The sequence below is a fragment of the Pomacea canaliculata genome, linkage group LG9 (genome assembly GCF_003073045.1).
Source record: "Pomacea canaliculata isolate SZHN2017 linkage group LG9, ASM307304v1, whole genome shotgun sequence".
Lineage (NCBI taxonomy): Eukaryota > Metazoa > Mollusca > Gastropoda > Architaenioglossa > Ampullariidae > Pomacea > Pomacea canaliculata.
Window position 1 is genome coordinate 4,293,588 of NC_037598.1, and position 20,105 is coordinate 4,313,692.

Sequence of the window (20,105 nt, forward strand, 5' to 3'; positions counted from 1 at the left end):
TCTTGACACCTGTATCCTATGTAGTATATACTTTTAACTGTCCTCAGGAATAGAATGAGAATATGTCTTCATAATGTTTTCAAGTTATTCAAAGTAAAAGTATTTAACTTTAAATTTCTTAAAACAAAAAGTATTTTTTTCTGAATATAGGTACTGTAACTGAGTACAGTTCAGTTTTAGTTCTATTCTCTTCTGCTTCCTACTCCCTCTTTATCTCTCCCTCTCCCCTTCTCTCTCTCTCTCTCACACACACACACACGCACATACACACAAGAGCAAAAGCGAGAAATTTTAAAGAATTGAAATATTAATGTCAAATATATTAAACAGATATTTGAGAGAGAATTAGTTTAGGAGCGCATAAGTGTTAAGTGTGTTCGCTTTCTCCCGACTAAAGTGCTAACCACTCTGCTGAAACTGTAGTCAGACAGGAAAGACGCAAAACAACTATCTGAAGGGTCCTGTCGGTAAGACTATGGTATTATTTCACTTCAAGATCTTACAATATGTTTATGTCATCGCTTGTAATAGTCCTTGCTACACTCATCGTAATTAAGTGAGAAGTAAGGGGTAATTAAGTGAGAAACGAATCCTCTCTTGTATTCTCTTGTATTGCTCTCGTGCTCTGTAAATGTAACTAAATAAATTCTTGAAACGTTTGACCGTTTCACAAGCCTTGAGTACCCCATTCAACAGGAAAGTGCTTCCACCTTGAGGCAATTTCAAACTAGAGAGAGGGACAGGAAGGGATGAGGAAATCAGAAGACCCGGAGCTATCTCCCGACGCCAGTCCCGCGGACAGGTGACACATACAGAGCGTGTCGCGAGACGGGATCTGAACCCTGGGAGTTCACGAGCCTCATCCCCCGGACTGTGTTTTGTAATATCTGTGCTTTATTTCAAGCGATTGTCGCTCAGTGTGGTGTTGGCCTTTAACACCTGAATCTTATACGAGAAGCGTGTTATGAAGATAATGTGTTCTGAGTGCACACGTGTGTTCTGTTTGAGAACGTTTGTCTTGGTGGTCACGTGGTGCTACTGGTTGAACACTACTACACCTGCTGGCAACACGTTTGTGGAAAGTCATCAATGACACTGAGAATATTTGTGGACTTTCTGTATACTTTAATATCAAAGACTCTTGAGCTCTCTGACACTGGCCTGCGCCATGTGGTATACAGAAGTCATTTGTAAATTGCATAACAGGAGTTGATCAACAATATAGTGTATGACTATATAAGCCAGGAATGTGTATACAGTGTACCTTTAGTTAATAAATATGTTAGTATAACCTTAAGTTATACAAGTATCTCTGAAATAGGAGTGTATTAGTATAACAGAACAACTGATACACAGGTACAGTAGTGAGAATATTGTCTCACCTTTCTAGAGGAGTTATGTTTCCCTCCCTATGATTACAGCCAGAGCGGTACGGTTGTAGATTTTTGACGCATATCACAATTTAAAAAAAAGGCATTCTTTTGCGGATTACTTTGTTTTGCTTACAACCCTATGTAAAAAAACTTTCTTTCATCCGCATCCAGGTTTACTTGTCACATTTTTTAAAGTTTAGTGATGCTTTGACACTAATTGCGGCATTGATGTATTACAATAACAGACTACGCTCTCCACCACTAAGATCGAGTTAAACTATACAGACTTTAGCATTGAGATGTAGTTAAACAATGCAGATGTTATCATGGAGCATTAGCTAAACAATACAGATGTTATCATGGAGCATTAGCTAAACAATACAGATGTTATCATGGAGCATTAGCTAAACAATACAGATGTTTTCACTGAGACCAAGATAAACAATAAAGACATCGCTGACATACCCTTTGATGTTTAAATACTAGATTTTGTTGTTGCCTGTGCTATCATCCTCTTACGACATGCTGGTAACTCGTAATCAAGTGTACGTGTAAACAAATCAGTAATTATGAAAGTTCTGTTCGTTTGCTGATGGAGTTGCTCCCTCACTTCTGGTCACAGCGTTTTTTTGCGATGTTTTGTTATAAATCCGGTTCTTTACTGCTCCTCTGGCGCTTCTTCTCCACTGCAGGAAAGAATAAATTCAGGGTTTCAAGTAGTTCTCTAAGGCAGTGGTTCTCAAAGTATTTCGGACCGCGGACCACTTTACTTAAGTAAAAAATATGGCGGACCACCAAGGCCTAAAAATCAGTCTGTACTATGAATTTCAAATTTAAATTTCCGCATTTGTTTCATTACAATTCAAAGCTAAATGTCCTTCTGTGACAGTAGTATAGTAATAAGTTGACACAAAAAGACCTCGTTATTTGTAATTAAAATGTTACTGCGAGGAATGCATCACTTTAAACATCACTTTGCTGACATATGACGACTGTCAGTCGCGGACCACCTGACCTATGTCCGCGGACCACACTTTGAGAACCACTGCTCTAAGGTATAAATTATACCTAAATTGTAATTATTTCTTAGAAGGACAAGAAAGGTAAAAACAGTGCAGCACAGGTAAAGTCGAAAGTGAAAACATCAAATGTTGCCTTCAATTGACAACGTGTCTTGTTTTCCTGGATTTTGTTGTCTTCTACACGGGAACCTACTTCGTTGGTTTGTAACTCACAAACTTTTAAGCAGCTACCCAACTTTTAGACGTTTGCGATGAGGTTTTTAAAAAAGTCTGCATTTAAAACAAGACAGTTCTGTAAGATAGTGTCTCTGTGTCTCCATACACATCTACCAGACATATCCCCTGTCTCTGTATACACATCTGTTTGCTAAGCCCAAATACATGATATCGAGTCTTTGGTGCGCCTTTCCGTCTGTCAGTCCAATGGACATCATGAAATGGTCATGTAGACGTTTGACCCTCCATCTCTTTACCCTTCTGTCAGTCCCTCCATCTCTCTGTTTTCAAATACATGTCGGTTTGAAAGTCATATTTTCTGACTAGTAATGTCCACTTACCCCTCTGCGTCTTCTGACCTGCAACAGCAGATATAAACATTCGCGCTTTCTTCAAAAACATAAACGTTGAAATATGAAGTAAAATGCCTTAGCTTCTCATGAAGAGAAGAGAACAGCACAGTTGATGTACATTTTAATAGGTATTTAAATTTACGACAGCTCCGATAAAACTGTAAGAACAGCACAACGCATCTCTATTTTTTGTTTCTCTCCTTAACAAAGACGGACATTTCTCTTTCTTGGAAGCTCTCATAAATAATATATTAAAAAGATAAAATAAAAAAGTCAAACAGTCAGCCACACAACGACACTCACACTCACACTCAACCACTCAGTGGCATCGCAACTGATTAAAAGACTTGGGGAAAGATTTCTTCTTGGAGACTAGTTGTTTCTATTGGCAACCAGAGGGTAGGATTAGGAAATGGTGACGACGGGTTATGATGGTCTGTGACATGGGAAGCTTTATTTGTTTCCTTATCTATACTCGTACCTCAGTTTTGCGGGCACCTGACATTTTTAAAAGCAAACTTTACTTTGAATAAATTTTCTTGAGATCATCAAAACTGTGCTCCATTGTCACAGGGAGCGTTAATGTCGCTACTTTCCAACTAAATAATGTGCTTTGTCTTCAGCAGCTTCCCTTGACAGGTGTGTCCTGTCTTACACGTACTAGCAATAAAGTCGCCAGTGAACTACATTTCTCTCACACTGTCTTTCTGTCTTTTCTTAGGAAGTTGTATTAGTCCTACCATTCTTCTCTACCTTTAACTTTGTTAGCAGTTGGATCTGTCGTCAGACGATGTCATAAACTATTCAAGATTTACACTAATTACTTACTTTTCGGCGCTTTCGGCATTTGTGGCTTCCTCCTCTTCTGCGTCATTGTCTCTGCAGTAGGAAAAGAAATCGCAAGTTAAGACAATGTTATCAATATGGTAAATGAAAGTAATTTCAGAAGCATTTTACAAGAAATGATATTAGCTTTCCATACGCAGATAATGTATTCCACTTTAATGTAAAAGCATTGTCACGTAAACTAAGAAGTGTGAACAGATGTCTTGAAATATAAATGCCATATAAGTATACAGTAAATGTGACCCTCCACGACGAAATGAGTCTTAAGTCGGAAATTTGAGATTAGACTATTGCATATTTTAAAAAGTACAGGTTCTGAACTTTCTTTTCATACCAACGTTGTTCCTCTAGCCCTAAAACTGAGTGAGTCATGAAGGTTTGAAGTGTGGCGGCCATTTTGAGAAAAGCGGGTTCAAAGGTTAGGGTCAAGATGGCCGACTGTGACGGTAAGGGGGTGGAGGGGGCGGGGATGGCGTAGCCTCTGCCATGTAAACATCGTGTAAACATTGTGAATTCTGGACACCACGTGTATTTCACGTGCGGCTCGGGCAGTGCTCACACCTGGTCTAGTGTGACTGGGGTGACCGTAGCGGCCAACGAGGATCGATCTATCGAGCTACCGAGGGGCTATCGATCAAGCGTCGGCTGTTATTTGTGGATTTTGTGGATTTCAGTGAATTTATGTCACTGACTCGCTGTTGCTGCTTTTGCTGCGGAGCCGCTGCTGCTGCTGTGTTTGGGACTGCTACCTCAGTAGAACTGCTGCTGCTGCTGTGGTTAGCAGCTGACGTAGGTTTGCTGAAGGTTCCACGCCGATTCTGCTACTGCGAGCGGTGGATATCGCCGAGCTGACGAGAGGTTCGTGGGAAAGAGCAACCAGAGCCGGCGATAAGGCGGAAAGCATCCCATCCAAGCCTCGGAGAGTGTTGAGCAACCCTCGTACCTGTCAGTGACGACAACCCACCGACTACGGGGAGGGCCGCCGCTATCTTCTCATCCGTCCAGCGAGTGGAGTGTCGAGGACACCGACGATTTTCTGCTGGTGTCGGCATAACGCAAAGTCAGACTTTTCTTTTTTTAAGTTCCACCAGTAGAGAAGGGGTAGGGGGGAAGGTTTCGTACCCCCATTGTAACTCTTCACCGTCATCGATAGAGGTACAGTAAGATGGTTGACACGGATTTGTAGGACTTTTGTGTGAGTGTGTTGCTGAATATTCATGAGCACGTGGACTTTTCTTGTGGCTTACAAAAGTGCTCTATAAGACTTATCATTACGAATGCCTTCAAATCGACGTGTGTAGGTAGTCTTTGTGGATTTAAGTCTGTAGTTGTGGAAACTGCCGTAGACCAGCCTGCGTGCGGTCTTAGTATCTGCGTCTAATAATATTTGGTGTATGCTATTGTCACGCTGATATCGTTGTGTACGAGGGGAAGTGTATGGTTTAAACTGCTTTATTTGCAAGTTTCATGTATTGCTATGTATTTTTGAAGTTTTCGTGTATAATAACTACGTGGACGTCTCATCCTGAAGTGATCTCGTATTTTGTTATTGGAAAGAATGCGCAGGTCCGAATGTTGGTCGTGACGCCGACCGGGTTTGTTTACTCTTAAACTTGTGCAGACCAATCTTTTGACCGGTTAATATTTGAATCGTTCTTTAAATAAGTTCAACAGAAAGACTCCGGTCTTTCTGGCAAGGTGTAACACGATGGGGTTAATAACAGGGAAACAGTCTCGAAACAGCGTTTGAATTTCGTCTGAAATCGGTACTGACTGCAGTAGGGTACCTCGATTAAAACGTATTTTAAGTCGATTTTTAACTTTTATTTTACCATAGCAGTGTATTTTCCTGATAGTTTAATAACCAAGGAATCCATTTTTAAAGAAAAGTCAAACTGCACAAAATTGACGCCTATCGCCTTTGGGGGCCTCGAGCACAAAACTGTCACAAAACAACCTTTCTGAAGAAAATAGTCCCTCCACGCCGCATCCCCTCCCACCCCACGCGTGGTCGCGCGAGACGGACAGCAACAGCGGGTGACGTAGTGCCCAATGTGTCCTGTACAAACAGCGGGCGAGAAGAAGCGCTCGCACCTTTTTCTCGGCACAGAAACTGGTCCTGCTGGTATAGCAGTAAGTAAAGCTTTGAGACTGAGTTCGCGAGAAGTACCTTAGTACCGCAAGGCGCTCTGGTCCGCTGCAAATAGCAGCTGGTGCCACTCAGTCTCTCTTTTCCCCACCCCAGGAAGTTAGGTGCTAGGTTTGACAGGCTTGGTAGGTAGGTTAAGATAGATACAGTGGTCGTATGTGTAAATAATGTAACAAAATCTGAAATACCTGTGTGAGCGTGTCAGTGCGAAAGAGTGCTAGTGTGTCGTACGTAGGTCTCCGTTGTGTGACTGCGTATCACTTGCGTGAGTGAGTTCTGTGTATTGTCCATGTAGTAGTCGTGACACAGCAGCAGAGAAAGAACACACGTGAAGGTCCGGCGGAGTTGATGCACCGAAGAAAAGACACTTTAGTCTGAGAGAAAGTAAAGCACTGGGTCTTTTGTGGACTCCAAGGTCGGCTGAGTTCGGGTGCGTAGTGGATAAGGATAGGTAAGAAAGATCACAACGCGAGGTAAAGGATTAGACGACGCACCCGACTAACGAAAGATATAATTTTCTTAGAATTTTCTCATATGTTTGTCTTTTGTAAAAAATTCTATTACACCTACCTAATTTTCTTTGGAATACCTAATAAGTGACTGTTCATGCAGGATTCAGATGTCAACATTTTTGTTTCACGCAGTTTGACCTCTTATTATTATTATTTTAATTTTTTTTTAACTCTTACAGTTATTTTTTTATGATTTTTTGAAATTGGTGAATTTCCGTGCGGACGAGGGGAATTTGACCTCGTTGAACCGGTACACGGACGTTTCACCGACGGACGTTTCGCCGCCGGACGTTTCGGCGCGGGGCACTTCATTTCGGCATTTCACACGGGACCTTTAGCCGAAGTCAAGTGTGGGACGCCCCTTAGCTCACACATTTCTCTCGCCATTGTATCAATGTATCAGTGAACTCTCTCTCACTATCCCTCCTCATGTGAACCGTTAGCTCACACATTTCTCTCGCCATTGTATCAATGTTTTTTCTCAAAGCTGTTGCGCATAATCTGTGACAATCAAAGTGAACTGTCTGTGAAGTCTGTGTGTAAAATTTGTTTGAAATAAAGAATTATTGTGTAATCTAGTAGTTACTTTCATTCTTTGAGAAGCTCTCTCTCTCTCTCTGTCTCTGTCTCTCTCTGTCTCTCTCTCTGTGTGTGTGTGTGACATAATGCGGCGAAACGCCGGTCGGCAAAACGTCCGCACACGGTTGAAACCCACCACCCCCCCCAACCCGTAGCGATTGAGTTAATTAAGACTCATTTCGTCGTGGAGGGTCACAAATATCAAGTCACCGGTAAACTATATTTCTCCTACACTGTCGTTTTGTTAGGAAGGTGTATTACAGTATTAGTCCTACAATTCTTCTCTACTTTCAAGTTTGTTAGCACTTCAATCTGTCGTCAGAAAATGTAGTACACTGTTGAAGGTATACAATATTTACTTACCCTCCTTCAGCTTCTTCTCTGCAGTAAGAAAGGAATCCCAAGTTAAGACAATATTGTCAATATTCTAACTTAAGGTAATTTCCGAAGCATTTTACAAGAAATGATACTCGATTAACATACGCAGATAATTTATTTCATTTTAAGGTAAAGCACTGTCACAGAAACTGAGAAGTGTGAAAATAATATCTTTACATATAAATATCAAATCGCCAGTGATTATCAGTTCTCCTACACAAGGAGTATTCTTTCTGTTGCTTTGTTACCTTAGTGGATTAGTCCTCCAACACTTCTCTACTGTCATGTTTGTAAGCATGTTTGTCTGATATCAGAAGATAAACTGTTCAATGTATACAGTAAATATTTACTTACCCCTCTGGATTTTCGGCATTTCCTCTGCAGTAGGAAAATTAATGTCAGGTTTAGACAATAATATCTGCCTTGTATATTCAGGTCACTTTACAAGCATTTTACCAGGAGTAAGACAAGATTTCTTTAAATACTCTGTAGTGTTATAAAGTAAAAGCATTGTCACAGAACGTTAATGAATATGATTAAAAAGTGTGTCTTATTGTTGGAAAATCATTTTAGAAGTTTTACAACTCTCTCAGGAATGGGACAAAAGTGTCTGAAGACATTAAGTCGCCAGGGAAATCATTTCTGTAACACTGGCTCTGCCACTTTGTCAGTCCGGTATATTAGTCCTACAATTCTTCTGTACTATCAAGTGTGTTGGCATGTCTGTCTGTGGTCATAAACTGTTTAAGATATTCAGAAAGCATTTACTTACCCTTCTGCATCTTGTGCGAGACTGCAGTAGGAAAAGGTAAGCCAAGTTTAGACAATGATATTTATGTAAGGGAGATATTTATGTAATAACTGCTAAAAGCTGTAAAAGTAATTCCTACAGTTTAGCTTGGGAGCGGAACCAGGCTTAGTTTGTGTTTGTGTGGAAGAAAGCATGCGAAACACCTGAGGACGTGTTTGCGAGAAATGGCGAGCTCGAGTGTCTTGACCCATGTCCCCAATGTTTGTAAATTCATCAAATTTAATTATCTTTCTTTCTTCATCTCAGAACATCGTTCTCCTCAAGAATAATCAGATGTTTCAACAAAAGTAATAATTTATTTACACATATCTAAATCACTCTCTCTTTTTTCTGACTGATAAGTTATCACAAAAATATTTACCGTTGGGCCTGCCGACGTTTTCTCCACACTAGGAACAGCAACAATGCTGCAAGATACCAAAGTTTAAAATATGATTGATAGATTGAGGCACTTTTGTTCTCAGATTCACAGTTTCTTGTTAAGTTTTATCATCAAGCTAGCTTGAATATTCACACCTTCATCATTATCATCATGAGCAGCAGCAACAACATGTCCTGTTAACCTTCATTAGCGTGGGGGGAGGGACACTCTAAGTGTTCTACACTTTTGTGTGACTTGAGGGTCCGATTGGCTGTTGTGTGGATTTTGTTTACCTCTCTTTTACTGATGCTTACCTAAAGACAAGGACTTACAAACTCTTGATGTAGATCCGTGTCTACACTATTGGCTCAGCCTGTGAGCGATACATCTATATCATTTGACATACAGACATTGTAAAACATTCAGTTCAAGTTTCGATGTTTGCCACTCTTGAGACAATGGTAGATTATTCTACCTTTTCTATATTATTTTAGTTATTCGGTTTCTGTCTAACTTTATTTATCATTAATATTCACATTTCTTCTGCTGTTTTAATGTAGTCGTTTTACAGATCACTTTCTACTTTGTCTTTGCCGTTGACCACGGCATTGTCTTGCCAGTGCTGGTCTGATGTTTTCTACACGTGTCTGTCAGTCCGCTTGTAAGGTCTTACAGTTCGCTGCTGCTTCCTGCGATCAGATCCATAGGTTGCGTATGGAGAGGTCGACCCTGATGTGAACAGAGGAGCAACTAGCAGGACTGGTCATTCCATGTAGGACCTGCTCACCCTTACTTAAGACAGGCACGTGGTGAGCATTGTAAGCCCGTACACTCATCCTTCTGTTGTCTCCGAGGAGTGCGTGCGTACGAGCGTTCGTTCGTTGGAGCTAACATTCAATGGCATCCATCTCCATTTTAAAAACTGAGACAAGAAGCAACTGACTGGCGGTGGATACTCTTTCCTCAGGGTCTCATCTTAATTACTTCCTTCAATTATGAAAAGAAGACACACACATATTGCAGAACCAGCACGTGCCCTGTGATGTTGACGCATTATTTAACAGAGACATGGTATTACTCACCAATCAAACCGCCAATGCCAAGTGCAATGACGACCGCCGCCCATATGGGGAATTCTTTCTCTGGTGGTGCTGCGGTAGTTGTTGGTGCAGCGGTGGTAGGTGGTTCTAAGGTAGGTACTCCAGCTTTGAAGATTGAGATTAATAATAAACTTCATTAGCTGATATTCCGGACACTTACATTTTGATCGAGAAAATGATTTCTGACAGATGTTCATTCTAGCAATAGTGATATCTAATAGTCAACAGCATTAAACATTTGTTACACTTTTACTTTCTGCATATTAACGTGTATTATTCTCTCTTTTCCATTTACAAAATCTTAATCTCAAAAGAATGTTTCAATTGATTACAAACAACACTTTTATACCTCTGGCCTACACCTTAGTAAAAACACAATAGTATCTACCAATTCTAAGGTAACACAACCGACTGTACTTGTCGTCTGTTTTTTGTCGCCAAACAGCAGCTAAGACTTGAGCCTTTTCACCATGTAGCCAGTCAACGAGCGTGTGCTAATTGTCTGATTGTAGTCAGTCATTACATGACCTTTCAACTGTATGTCAGTCTTGCTTTTCGCTTCTCACTCTCGCAAAAGACAGTGCGCAACCTTCCCTCTAGCATTTCAACGTAGTAAACCTGAATGACTCTACATTATTTCTACAGGCCTCTTCCTTAGTTCACCATGCCTCTACCTCATTTCTACATGTCACTACCTTATTTCTACATGCCTCTACCTTATTTCTACATGTCTCTACCTTATTGCTACATACCTTATTTCTGCATGTATCTACCTCATTTCTACATGCCTCTACCTTATTTCTACATGTCTCTACCTTATTTGTACATGTCACTACCTTATTTCTACATGCCTCTACCTTATTTCTACATGTCTCTACCTTATTGCTACATGCCTCTACCTTATTTCTACATGTATCTACCTCATTTCTACATGCCTCTACCTTATTTCTACATGTCTCTACCTTATTTCTACAGGTCTCTTCCTTAGTTCTACATGCCTCTACCTTATTTCTACATGTCTCTACCTTATTTCTACAGGTCTCTTCCTTAGTTCTACATGCCTCTACCTTATTTCTACATGTCTCTACCTTATTTCTACATGTCTAATCTCGATTAGTAGCTTTTCATCGTACTAAAGCTGTGTATGTAACTTTACCTCTAGCTCTTCATCCATCAAAACTGTGAAAGTTCAAGACAACTTAATACTGAGTACCAATCTTATACCACGTCCCTTGTTTATATAATATCAATCATAGACCTAGTCACGTGTCTATATAATATCAATCATAGACCTAGTCACGTGTCTATATATAATATCAATCATAGACCTAGTCACGTGTCTATAATATCAGTCATAGACCTAGTCCCGTGTCTATAATATCAATCATCTCAATTCTCCAGAATATTAGCTGAACTGTGATAATCAGAGACAACGCAGTGTCGACAGGTGCTGCCATGACATACGATGTACAGTGTCTGACAGTCGCTGACAGTCGTGTCTGTGTCTGGTCTCCAACATTTACTGACGACAGACAAGGAATGCAGTGATCTCGCACACAAAGGGGAAGAGTGAGGTGAGTGAGTGAGTTAGTGTGTGAGAGAGTCTTCTCTGCAAAATAGTATAGCAACTTACCGTATAATGGACATGTTGCGTTGGTACTGAAATATCTATAACCCGTGTCGCTAATGTTCACTCTGCATGATGCTATACAATCGATTTGTTGCCCTCTGTATTCTTCACTTGTGTTGAAATAGCAAGTATATGTTACTATTTGATTACTGGATTTACATTGAATGTCGCCATGTTTACTTGGCTGTACCTTCTCACATTGAGCTATGTCTTCTCTAGGAAAGAGAAGGCAAACCTGATCATCTTTATCTCTATTTTTAATAAATCGGAAAAACCTGTGGTTGATGCATTTATAGTGTTGAAATAACCTGAAGTCTATAGTACACGACCGTTTTTGAAGTGTCTCGCTTACGTAATAGTTATCACAGTCAAATGTAAAGTTCTCGGGATAAAAATCTGAAAAAAATAAGATAAACAATAATCATCATCAACAGTTTCTCTTGTGGATTTCAAAATTGACAAGAAAGGAATAAGATGTGCAAACATAATGTACTACGTAATTACTTGTTAGTAGGTACTAACACAATTTCTAACACTTGGCCTAATATCAAACACACAAGTCTTGTCAACACTGTATGTGTGTATTGAGGTGGCCGACTCTTTATTTGCTGTTTACTTGCTCTAGTTTTTGGAGGAGGTTTATTCGTTCGCACGTTATAGGAGTCACGTGAGTTTAAATCACAATATCGTCTGCAACGTTTTTCATTTTCATGTTGCTATCGTAGAAATGGTAGTTAACTGACTTTATTCACTTGCAACATATTGAGGGTTTCAGTAAACGTAGCATTCTATTGGATATTTAGGCTACATCTGACAAAGGAGGCCAAAATTTTTGAAAGAAATCAATTTTCTCTGTTCGAATCTGACCATGCTTTTAAAATTTCAAACTTTCGGGGCACGTGACGTGCAAGTTCCCACCGGACGGCAAGAAATACCCGGGCAAGCAATATTTTCATCGATATCGAGATCTCAATCAGTCGATAGTCGGGTGGATCTGTGGTTGAACCCAAAAGTAACTGGCACAAAAGCAGACAAAAAGGCTGTACATGTGAGTTGGTGTGAGGGCGCCACTTCCTGAAGTGACATTATCAAGCCATCATAAGTTTGTCCTACCCAATGTTATTGTTATGATGCCTGTTGTTTCATCGAGTCACCGAGCTGTCCTGTCCACTGTGTAAGTGTTTAGTAAGTGTGCATGGTCCTTACATCATTGTTGTCAAGCTGGCGATGACAGGTGGACCACTCTAGCAGCAAGGAGCCTTACAAAAGGTGTCTCTAGCAGTTCTTACATTAGTAAGGGCTTACTGTCATTAGTTAGAAGTTCGTAGACACTACAAACACTATGGCGGTAACCGTCCTGGCAAGATAGCAGATATTATTGTAATAAAGGCTAATTTATAAGGCGCAGCATCAACACCAAGATAAACCGCACTCTCTGCGCAGACCAGTCATGATAACAGATAATAGAATAGATAACAGACAGCGGTGAGACAAGGGGCGCCCGGTAGTTAGAACACTCGCTTGGTACCACTGCAGTCAGTGGCTCAGGGTTCAGATCTCGTCTCGGTTCACTCTATTTGACACGTTGTTCCCAGGGTTGGGCGTCGGGGGTTTTCTCCAACCATAGTGCGAAATCGCCGCAAGTTAGAAGCACTTTCCTACTAAAAAAAGCAACCAACCAACGGTGAGAGAAGAATAGGCAAACTGAACAACAAACTGTGTGTGTGTGTGTGGGTGTGTAGTGTGTGTGTGTGAGTTTTAGTGTGTGTGGGGGTGTTGGTGTGTGTTTGTGTGTAAGTGTTGGTGGGGGTGTGTGTGTGGGTGCTGGGGTGTGTTGGTGTGTGTGTGTGTTTGTGTGTGTGGGGGGTGGGGGTGGGGATGTATGTGTGGGTGTTGGTGTGTGTGTGTTAGTGTCTGTAGGTTGGGGTGTGGTGGTGTGTGTGTTGGTGGGTGAGTGTGTGTGTGGGTGAGTGTTTCTAAATTACTTGAAATTTAAAAAAATGGTTTTCAGAAGTTAAGTTGAAACTGTCTTGGCTGCCATTTAACCTAAACTTTACACTGCGTTTACAAAGTTATTTTATAATACAATACAACTGTTACACTGAGTTAGTTTTGTCTTTATTTGTCTGAGTAGGACCCCAAATCATGTGAGCTTGATCCTATTCCCTCCTCTCTGTTGGTTGCCTCGATGTAATGAGACTCACGTCTGGGCATGTCCTTCTTGAGCTCAGGTCTGTTTATACAGAAACCATCTTTAGATGAAATTACAGACTAGTATGAAACTTGTTTTTTCTGTCCAAAATTCTGGGAAAGATTGTTCTTTTGCATACGTGGAGCAAACTCATTTCCGTAATCTATTCCAGCCAACTTATAGAAAAGGCCGAGGTACAAAGCTTGTAGTTAGTTCTGGGTCTTTAGTGCTTTTTCCACAGATCCACCGGACTAGTAAGCTAACACTAAACCAAAGAGCTCGCGACTAATTTATTAACTATCCCGTGACGTGTCGGATGACTGGGAGGTTACCAAACGTACTGTAACAATCACAATAAAAGGTAGTGACATATCTGTGGCTAAGCCACTTCTAGGATGACTTAGACTTTAGGATTCACACATGTCTGTGTTGCATCCTTGAATATATGGCAAAAACTTTACTCAGTAGGGGAACATAGTCACACAGACCCACACCGCCATTACACTACTTTGCCACAGCCTGCATGTCACATCTTTATGCCGACTGTCCACAAATAATTCACGACAATGTTGATGGCGCGCGCGCAGAATAACACACACACACATGTACGCACACACATGCACGCACACACACACACACAAAGACATGCACGCATGCACACACATGCACGCACACACTCATACTCAAGGACCCGCATATCTCTCACTCCCCTGACCCTTGCACACGCCAGTTACGACGGTTATGTGTTGATGTTGTGAAGACAGTGTAAACACAAACACCAGACATCAGACAGGTGCATGCCCACCACTACAGAGCTCACATCTAGATGTTTCTATTGTGTTTTGAGTTTTGCTGTGTGCTGACAGTTAGTAAGAGAAGGCAACTACCGCTTGTCAGTTGATAGCCGAGTTTAGGTGCGTGAATATTCCTGGCCAGGCTACACAATGCTATCTAGTGATACAGGAAACTAAACAATATATCATTTCTACAGTCGTTACAACTAAATAATTGACTTCAGTAACCAAATCTAACTACGGAAAGTCTGACCGTGTATGAGATCTAAACCGTTAGATTAACACCTCATGATCAGTCAACATCATCATTATTATTATTAAAAAGAAGCTGAGACAGTGTTGTAAGTTATAAGTCAAAGCACAGTGAGGGTAAAGAAATGTTAGAGTGAGTAGCAGGTTGTACAGATTGTGTACACGTATACAAACACAAGAGAAGGTAAAATCGGTTTACAGTCTTTGATGACATATTCGGAAGCCATGACGCCACTGACTATGCAGATGATCACCAACACACGCGTGAAAAGGCTTGAGGAGAGTACACAGGCCATCAGTTGGACACTGGCTGTCACAGGCTGAGACCAATGCCGATGGAATGTTGGCCAGGACAGTTCAGACTCGCTCCACAGCTGTAATGGCCGACCTGAGCGTTAGCACGGCGGAAGTGCAGTGACCGTTGGTAGTGCAGCAAATAAGTCCACGTATTCATTCCTACAAAATCATAAGCTAAAAGAGAGGACCACTTCACGGTTACAGTAGAAATGTAAGCTAATTAGAGTTGAGTCAGGTACAAAACTACTGTATTTCAATTCATTCTAGGCCTTGATGACCCAAGCGGATGTGAACGCTGCACTATGTCAGATCACTGCGCCATGTTGTTCTCACACAGATCTAATAAACATGACGACAAACACACTTTGGCAGACGTGATGGTGTCGCATTTAGTTCACCTCAGACATTTGTTTCCACTATGACTGCCTCATGGACGGTGTGCGCTTCTTCTGAGTTGTGACTGGTAGTTTGTTGTGCTAGTGGCAACCAACATAAATCATCATCATCATCATCATCATCATCATCATCATCATCATCATCATCAATCATCATCAACCACCAATCATCATCAATCATCAATCAATCATCATCAATCATCATTATTATTATTTACAATGGATGTGTGTGTTGCCGTCAACACTTACCATCATAATCAAACCTGTTGTCTCTCTGTTGCTAAGTGTTTGAGACTATGATGAAAGTGAACCGTGACATTTTGCAAAGACTTTCAACATTTCATGAGTAGTTACATTGTTCGTCGTCTAATAGTAATGGTCAAGTTGTCCTGTTGAGTCACAGAGATCTGTTTACACTGGGCTGCATTCATATCCATACACAGTCACCCAAGAGAACCACCTGCCTATACTTTATTGACAGCCAGTCACGTAGGGCACAGTCACGGAGAGGGGGCAAAATGGCCTGTTATTTTATTTTGGTTTTTAATAAATAATGCTAAGAAAATTGTTTTATAGAATGACATTTGGAGGACATCTTTTCCCTGCTTGTAGGTTGACCACCACGCTAGTTTCTCAGTATATGTGTTGCAGGAAAACCTCATCATCTGAGGGCGCACTAGCAGTCATCAGCTCATCAAACGGCAAGTAGAGAGGGAGGATGGGTCGAATGAGGGGCAACAGGTGCTGTGGAGAGGCGTCTGTGGTGGATGGGGAATTTACTGGTCGGGGTGGGTCCCAAGGATGGATAGGACATGCCAGAAGTTCCTTACTTACTCATAGGAAACACTGCACCTGAGTTCAGGGACAACCACTGATCTTAGGGCTGTGTACAGCGGTGACACTACTGGGGACTAAGATTTGAACACCGGTAGTTTTGTACTGTTGTGACTCATGGTCGTGAATGTTTCACTTTCTGAATTAATTTTTCAATTTATTTTATTTTTTAAAATTTTCGGTTCAGTGTGTGTATCACGCTTAATTTATTTTTCAAATAGTAATGTTTGTTTATTTTGATGTAGTTTTTATTATCTAAAAGAGCGTCTGTTTGCATACAGTGTGAGTGGATAGCTTGTTGTTATGCTCTGTTGACAGAATATTTGAAGTTGGTTGATGAGAGATAATACGTATTAAGACCTATTAAGCTGGTGCTGGACGACCGCGCGGCTTGACTGTGCTTTTGGTGCTGTGCTCTTTCTTTCCTCTTCTGTAGAATAGTAAACAATGGCTCCGAAAAAAAGACAAGAGGAAACAAGAATCAAGTTTTGAAGAAAGTGTATTTAGTACTCCTCAGAGACCCTGCAGGCAGCGACACCCCATCTCACCTTTTCTCATTCATTTTGTGCGCAGAAATTCTAGCTATTATGATCAGGAAAAACACATATATAAAAGGTATAAAACTCCACAACTCTGAAAGTAAAATAACACAACATGCAGATGATACAGAACTAAACTTAGAAGATGATAGACTCTCTTTTGAAGAAACTATGAACACTTTAGATATATTTGGAAAGATATCCGCATTGATACTAAACACTGAAAAAATCAAGTGCAGTATGACTGGGGAGTGAAACAAACACTGATTAAGTTCTTATCACATTAACAGATGCAGTGGAATCCAGAAAAATTTAAAATTCTCGGCCTTTGGCTTACAAATAACCTAAAAGACTGTATGCAATTAAACTATGATAGGAAGCTTGCTGAAATTAGAATGTTGTACAAAATATGTTGCTTGACAGTTGTCTGTAAGATGAGAAAGAGTGGCGAGAAAGATTGCAAGGACTGAAGTTGGGTAGCTTGTTGGAGAAGGGCAGCGGTAAATGTATCCCACTTAAAAGGGAATCCTATCAGTTTAACAGGACTGGACAAAGGACAGTGACAAGGTAGTTGTAGCTTGAAAGTTAAACCCACAGAATGCTGTGAAAATCTCACTTTACTGAGCGGCTGCAGACGTTTCTTGAGAACATTGAAACTTGCTGTTTAATTTTACTTCGACTGTTCGGGTACTTGGAGCTATCATCCTCACAAAGTTGTTTTGTTACAGGTATTTCAGAAGATTTGTGTACTGACTGTACTATAAGAATATAATTGTGAACTGGACATTCCGTCAAGAATATATGTGAACTAAACTGAGTTGTTCTGTAAAACAAATCTGTGGACTAGGTTGTACGGGAAAACAACTTGTCGACTAGACTGTGTCCGAAGGAGAAAAATGTGATAAGAAAAACCTCAGAAACTTGTAGAAACAGGTTACGGCACGTGATGGTGTAGTGTTGGTTCAATCAACTGTACTCAGACACATCTACAGCTGTGACATTACAACAACCACAGGCAGCACCTCCATCCTCAAACATTTTAGTGTTGACATGTTGTTTCTAACAAATTCCCATTCTAAACATTTTAATTAATTTTTGTTGTTTAATAATCTTTATTCGTTCTTCACGTCGACGTTACTTTACGTTTGCCTTGAAGATGCGCATCTTAGTGTATAGAAATAATGCCTTGGAGTTCCAGATAGGTCGTAGGGTGTGAAATGCAAGCCTTGCTTTGTTTATTCGGCTTCTTACATCTTCATCTGTACCTCCATCTTTGCTGACTATGCTGCCAAGGCAGGTAAAGCTGTCAGACTCTGCAATACATTCCCTAGTTGGAGTGTGGCTTCTTGCTTGTTGTTGACCTGAATTACCTCCGTCTTCTCAATGTTGATGGTCAGGCCAGTCATTGCTGCTTCTTCTGCGAGCCGAGTGAGCTTTGTCTGTGCGTGTTGCTGCTTGTGGGACAACAGGCTGATGTCATCCGCAAAGTCGAGATCCTCAAGTTGCCTGGCGAAGGTCCACTGAACGCCCGTGTTGCTGTTAGAGGTTGTTCTTCTCATGATCCAGTCTATGACGATCAGGAAGATTGTCAGCGACAGCATACAACCTTGTCTCACTGCGAAGGGGTCAGTCAGCTTTTCAAGATCATAAATCCACCAGTGAACTTTTTTTTTCCACCTTAGTAGCTGACTAGTCAACATTCTTTGAAATAAGGGAAAGAAGTAAGCGTGGCGGCAAGTGAACGCTTAGTCAAAATGTTGGATGTTATAATGCATTTGTTGTGCCATGCATGTACGATTAGGAGACTGGTGCATACTCTTCGAGTAGTCCTCCTGCACAATATGGCATCCACAACTCCTTACGTTCTTTACAAAAGATACTGTGATAAACAAAGAAAACTTGAATTGTAAAAATTGTTAACAGAGCTGTTAAGACACACAACTTGTGAAATAATAAGTTATTTTGACATCTGCTCAATTTCTTCTCTGTTTTTTTTTTTAAGGACTTACTGTAATTGTTGGCTGTAAATTTTCATTTTGTTGATTAGCACGTGGTTGACTTGTCAGTGCCAAGGTACTCTGGAGTCGAATGTTAATCTCCTGGTGTCTGAACTGATGTAGTGTGGGATTATCATCCGTCTGCTCAATGCTTCGATGCCTTCCAGTCTGATTTTTTTTCATAGAGTGTAATGGACAGAATGTGGGCTCTGCGCGCAATGGATAATTTTACATTCCTGCATTCATCTAGCATTCAGCCACACACCTAATTACAACACAGGACACTGACCCTTTAAATTCAAATATCAAGGACAAAGCATTCTGCACAAACAAGTCGTTATTCACAAATGTGAGAAACATTGAAAAGGCTCCGCAGGGTGACTTGCACGTACTGCATACAGCTAAAACATTATTGTAACAGCATCTTGGTTTCTTTGTAATAGAAGACTTAATTTTAACCAAAAGTAATAGTGTTTGTAGTCCTTATACAGACACTTTTTTAAACTGACTGATTAAAAAAAATCTCACCTGTGGCTAGAAATCTCAGCGTCACAGCAAGCCTTTCGCCAGGTGAGATGCACTCGCGCATATTTGTTGTCTGCTTTGCGATGTACGGCTCTCTACGTGCGAGTAGCATCTGAAAGTGCTGCGGGTCCATTCTCACAAAGTTGCTGTAAGAGTCTGAATCCTCAGCACTCAGTTCCCGCATTAGAGAATTGTAGGCGCCTTGCTTGGCTCTTCTTTTAAGTCATGGTCTTAGCCACCACCTTCGCTTTGTCTTCTTTTTCTTTTGTAACCAACACGTCAGCGTCTGATGGCTACATATTTTTTGACAATGATTGGGCAGAAAACCACGATTTGCTATTTGCACCCATGTAGGGAAGGACAGTCGCCAAGATCAGTGCCAAAGCAGACCTTAACCTTAATAGCACTCGTGAAACACTAGTAACACAGATATTTATCAGCTCATTATCTTCCCAACATTATTGATTTCTACCCGTTCAATAAAAATATTAATAGGACTGCCTGGGACGAAACTTCCTATTTGTCCGCAAGAGGAAGAAGAAACAATCGAACACTTTAACGACGGTTCCCGCGGAGTGGGCGGTAAAAATACAAATTTACAACATGCGAAGCTGCTTTCACATGATAACAATGCTCCAACATATTTCTGAGGACATGGTTAAAACTGCAAAAGTGAGGAGGATAAAATTGGATACGATGGCGATTGTAGCCTATCCTACGGTCACAATGTGTGGCCCATCTATTGTTTGTTTGTGTACAAATAAAATGTCCTGATATACGTTTCTTGAATTTCTATTTTTGTTGGACACATGGAAAAGCAATTGATTAAAACATCATGCAAACTTCTGTTTTTGTTTTGTTTGTTTGTTTTGTCCAAATAATCCAAAGATAATTGTCTAGTACACTTTTTATTGTGTAAGTGGTCTTTATTAATATCGAATAAGAAAGGTT

The 20,105-nt window shown here is 40.7% G+C and overlaps 1 protein-coding gene across 1 annotated transcript; it reads right to left on the bottom strand.

The window, feature by feature from the left end:
- Positions 1-1,104: 1,104 nt before the first annotated feature.
- Positions 1,105-15,016, bottom strand: LOC112572533. Its single transcript, XM_025252256.1, has 10 exons — positions 14,767-15,016; positions 11,334-11,726; positions 9,683-9,805; positions 8,601-8,646; positions 8,201-8,221; positions 7,783-7,806; positions 7,414-7,431; positions 3,793-3,843; positions 2,953-2,970; positions 1,105-2,059 (listed from the first exon to the last, which is right to left on the bottom strand). The coding sequence occupies exons 1-10, from the start codon at positions 14,861-14,863 to the stop codon at positions 2,032-2,034; spliced, it is 819 nt and encodes a 272-aa protein (XP_025108041.1). The 5' UTR covers positions 14,864-15,016; the 3' UTR covers positions 1,105-2,031.
- Positions 15,017-20,105: the final 5,089 nt, after the last annotated feature.